At 36.9% G+C, this 2,621-nt stretch overlaps 1 protein-coding gene across 1 annotated transcript; it reads right to left on the bottom strand.

The window, feature by feature from the left end:
• Positions 1–223: 223 nt before the first annotated feature.
• dleu7 (deleted in lymphocytic leukemia 7) lies at positions 224–1,207 on the bottom strand. The gene is made up of 2 exons (XM_063010841.1): positions 971–1,207; positions 224–876 (listed from the first exon to the last, which is right to left on the bottom strand). Exons 1-2 carry the CDS (start codon positions 1,205–1,207, stop codon positions 670–672), a joined length of 444 nt encoding a protein of 147 aa, XP_062866911.1. The 3' UTR covers positions 224–669.
• Positions 1,208–2,621: the final 1,414 nt, after the last annotated feature.

The following is a 2,621-nucleotide window of genomic DNA, read 5'->3' as shown; positions in this document are numbered from 1 at the left end:
CCCAGGGGCGGTCCGGGTCCTTTCAGAGTGGAGTTTGCATGTTCTCCCCGTGTCTGTGTGGGTTTCTTCCGGGGGAAACCCACACAAAAGTTACCAAAGTGTGTAAAACATGATGTTAAAATCCAAATAAATAAATAGATTTTTTGTTTAATGTTCAAGTGTTCATTCTTTGAATAAATAAATGAAACACACGTTGCTAATCATGTTTATGAATTTGAATTCTTTTATAAGTTTATTGTTAGTTCTCTTTAAATATGCTGGGTTAGAAATATGCACACAGTCATTTAGGTTGATAGCAAATAAGAAACTGGAAATGTATGGTTGACACAGTCCACAATCAAGCAAGCTTTAAATAGGATTAGAAGCTGTCCTGCAGGTAAGCAGCTCCTGTTCCCACTATTTTTTTGGTTATGTGATCAACAACAAAACTTCAGTGTAGTTTTAAGGTGCATTCTTGTAGCAGGTCCTTGTCCTGACACTGGCAGATGGATCCACTGTTCCTCTGAGGTAGATTTGAGTTTTGTCACTTGTTCTTTTAGCCAGACTTGGTGCATATCCTGCTCCAACTGCTCCAACTCTACTTCAACTCTACTTCTTTAACAATTTATATAGGCAAAACGGCTGTCAGGTCTGCATTTAAACAGGCACCTCTGCAGATAAGCCGGCTGTTCAGATGTCAGGTAAAGTGATGGATATCCCCATTAAGCGCCGAGTGGCTCCTGCAGACGATACATTATTCTGATCGCGCACTGCTGACAGCAGGTTGTTCACAATGAGCTGCAGACAGACACGGAGCTCCTTCAGATTTCTGTCCGACTGATACCCGCTTTCACTCACACACATTCTCAAACAAATGTTGTTCAGATCCACGCTGTCCTGGAATATGAAATATAATATAATATTTATGAACTTGGACCAAATGGTCATATTATAAATATTGACATGACTTCAGATAACCTAAGGACCTCACCTTGTGTCGGAGAAAAGTCTTCATGTCTTCGGGAAGATGGTCTATTAAATCTTGTTCTATAGATATGATCTGCGATAATATCTCCTCGAAACGAGTTAGTAAGCTTTCTCTAGCCTTCTCGGCCAAAGTTTGAGTTTTGTTGGACGATACCGGGTTATTTCTAAGCTTATTATAAGAATGCACTTCATGCAGAAGTTTCAGTGCATCCATTTGATGTTTCAATGAGCTGTGTCTCATATTTCCACATTCACACCCAGTTAATGTCCAAGCAGTTTCGTTAACAACTACCAAATAGTTTTCTAAAGAAAAGAAAGATTCTCATAGCAAGTCATCTGATCTCGTTATTCAGTGTGTGCGTCCTGCGCAACTTCCACATGCGGTTGTTTGGAGAGAACACGCGCACTTCAGTACCGTCTCATCCAATCACCGAGCGCCTGACTTGTACCAGACTGTCCTAAACCGCACCATGTTCACTACGTAGCGCACTAGCGTGTGAATTTTGCCATCTATTGCTTTAATACTGGATATATCATATTTAACACAATATAGCACATTTAACATAACTATGAAACCAATCAATGTACCGACATGAGAGGTGTCTATACAATGTACCATAGGACTGAAAACAGTTTGCTGTCTGTTAAGGTATAGGGAGTAATGCGCTATTTGGTACGCAGCTGATGTTATCTACGTGCAGTTCAGTCAGTTTGTATGTTACATGTACTGTAAGCTTTAATACAATGTGTTCCATGCACACAATAACCTACTGCCAAACCCATAATGACACCACAGTAAACAAGCATACTAAACATTAGGTTAACGTTCACAAATAAGGAAATACTCCTGCTGTTTAGACTTAAGTACATGCATATCTGTAGCGTGTGGTTTTCCCACACACTAATTTTGGCACTGCTTCCTGTACTGAGAGAACAGAAAACATGTCGACTTGACCTAAAAACCTAAATGTGCTTGGATTTATGTTCAAGTAAAAAAAATAAAAAATACACTGTCTGTCTCTCTGTCTACCTATCTACATAAAAAGAGATAAAAAATAATTTAAATTGAGTCAACTTTTAAACTTAGTTAAACTTGTTTTTTTGATTAAATGATTTCAGTAGTGGAAAATTATATTATTTTATTGTCAATCTAATAATAATTTTAAAACGTAATTTTTGAAAACAATTATTAAAAGTAATAGTAGGACGTTTTTCCTTGTGTGGACTGAAGTCACATACACGTATAACCCCCACATACACAAATGGTTACTAGAAATTAAGGTGATACTATTAAAAATATTGGGAGTTTTGAGATTCATTCTTGAGTCCATTTTGAGTATCTTTGGGGTATGGCAGTCAATTTGCCAAAAGTAAGAGGGCCAAAATTAAATCCCGAAGCTACCAAAAACCAAATTTGTCTTACCCTGCAGATGCAGTTGCCAACCACAACTTTGCAACAAAGTACAATTGTATTTGCCCAGATTGTTTTCACCTCTATCAATTATTTTTGCTGTTGATATTATACACGTGTGTATATATAGTTATAAGTTTAAAAGACATTGTGTATAAATTTTATGTGGATACATTCACTGAACATATATTTAATTACAAAAAAACCAACAAGATTTTAAATAAAAGAGATGAAGAAACGTTAA

The sequence above is a fragment of the Trichomycterus rosablanca genome, chromosome 15 (genome assembly GCF_030014385.1).
Source record: "Trichomycterus rosablanca isolate fTriRos1 chromosome 15, fTriRos1.hap1, whole genome shotgun sequence".
Lineage (NCBI taxonomy): Eukaryota > Metazoa > Chordata > Actinopteri > Siluriformes > Trichomycteridae > Trichomycterus > Trichomycterus rosablanca.
This window is presented reverse-complemented; position numbering and strand designations above follow the sequence as displayed.

Excerpts from the sequence above, each read along its gene's own strand:
- dleu7 (XM_063010841.1), bottom strand. The coding sequence starts at position 1,207 with ATGAGACACAGCTCATTGAAACATCAAATGGATGCACTGAAACTTCTG. Across the intron at positions 877-970 it reads AGACTTTTCTCCGACACAAG|GACAGCGTGGATCTGAACAA; the intron begins GTGAGGTCCTTA and ends TTCATATTCCAG.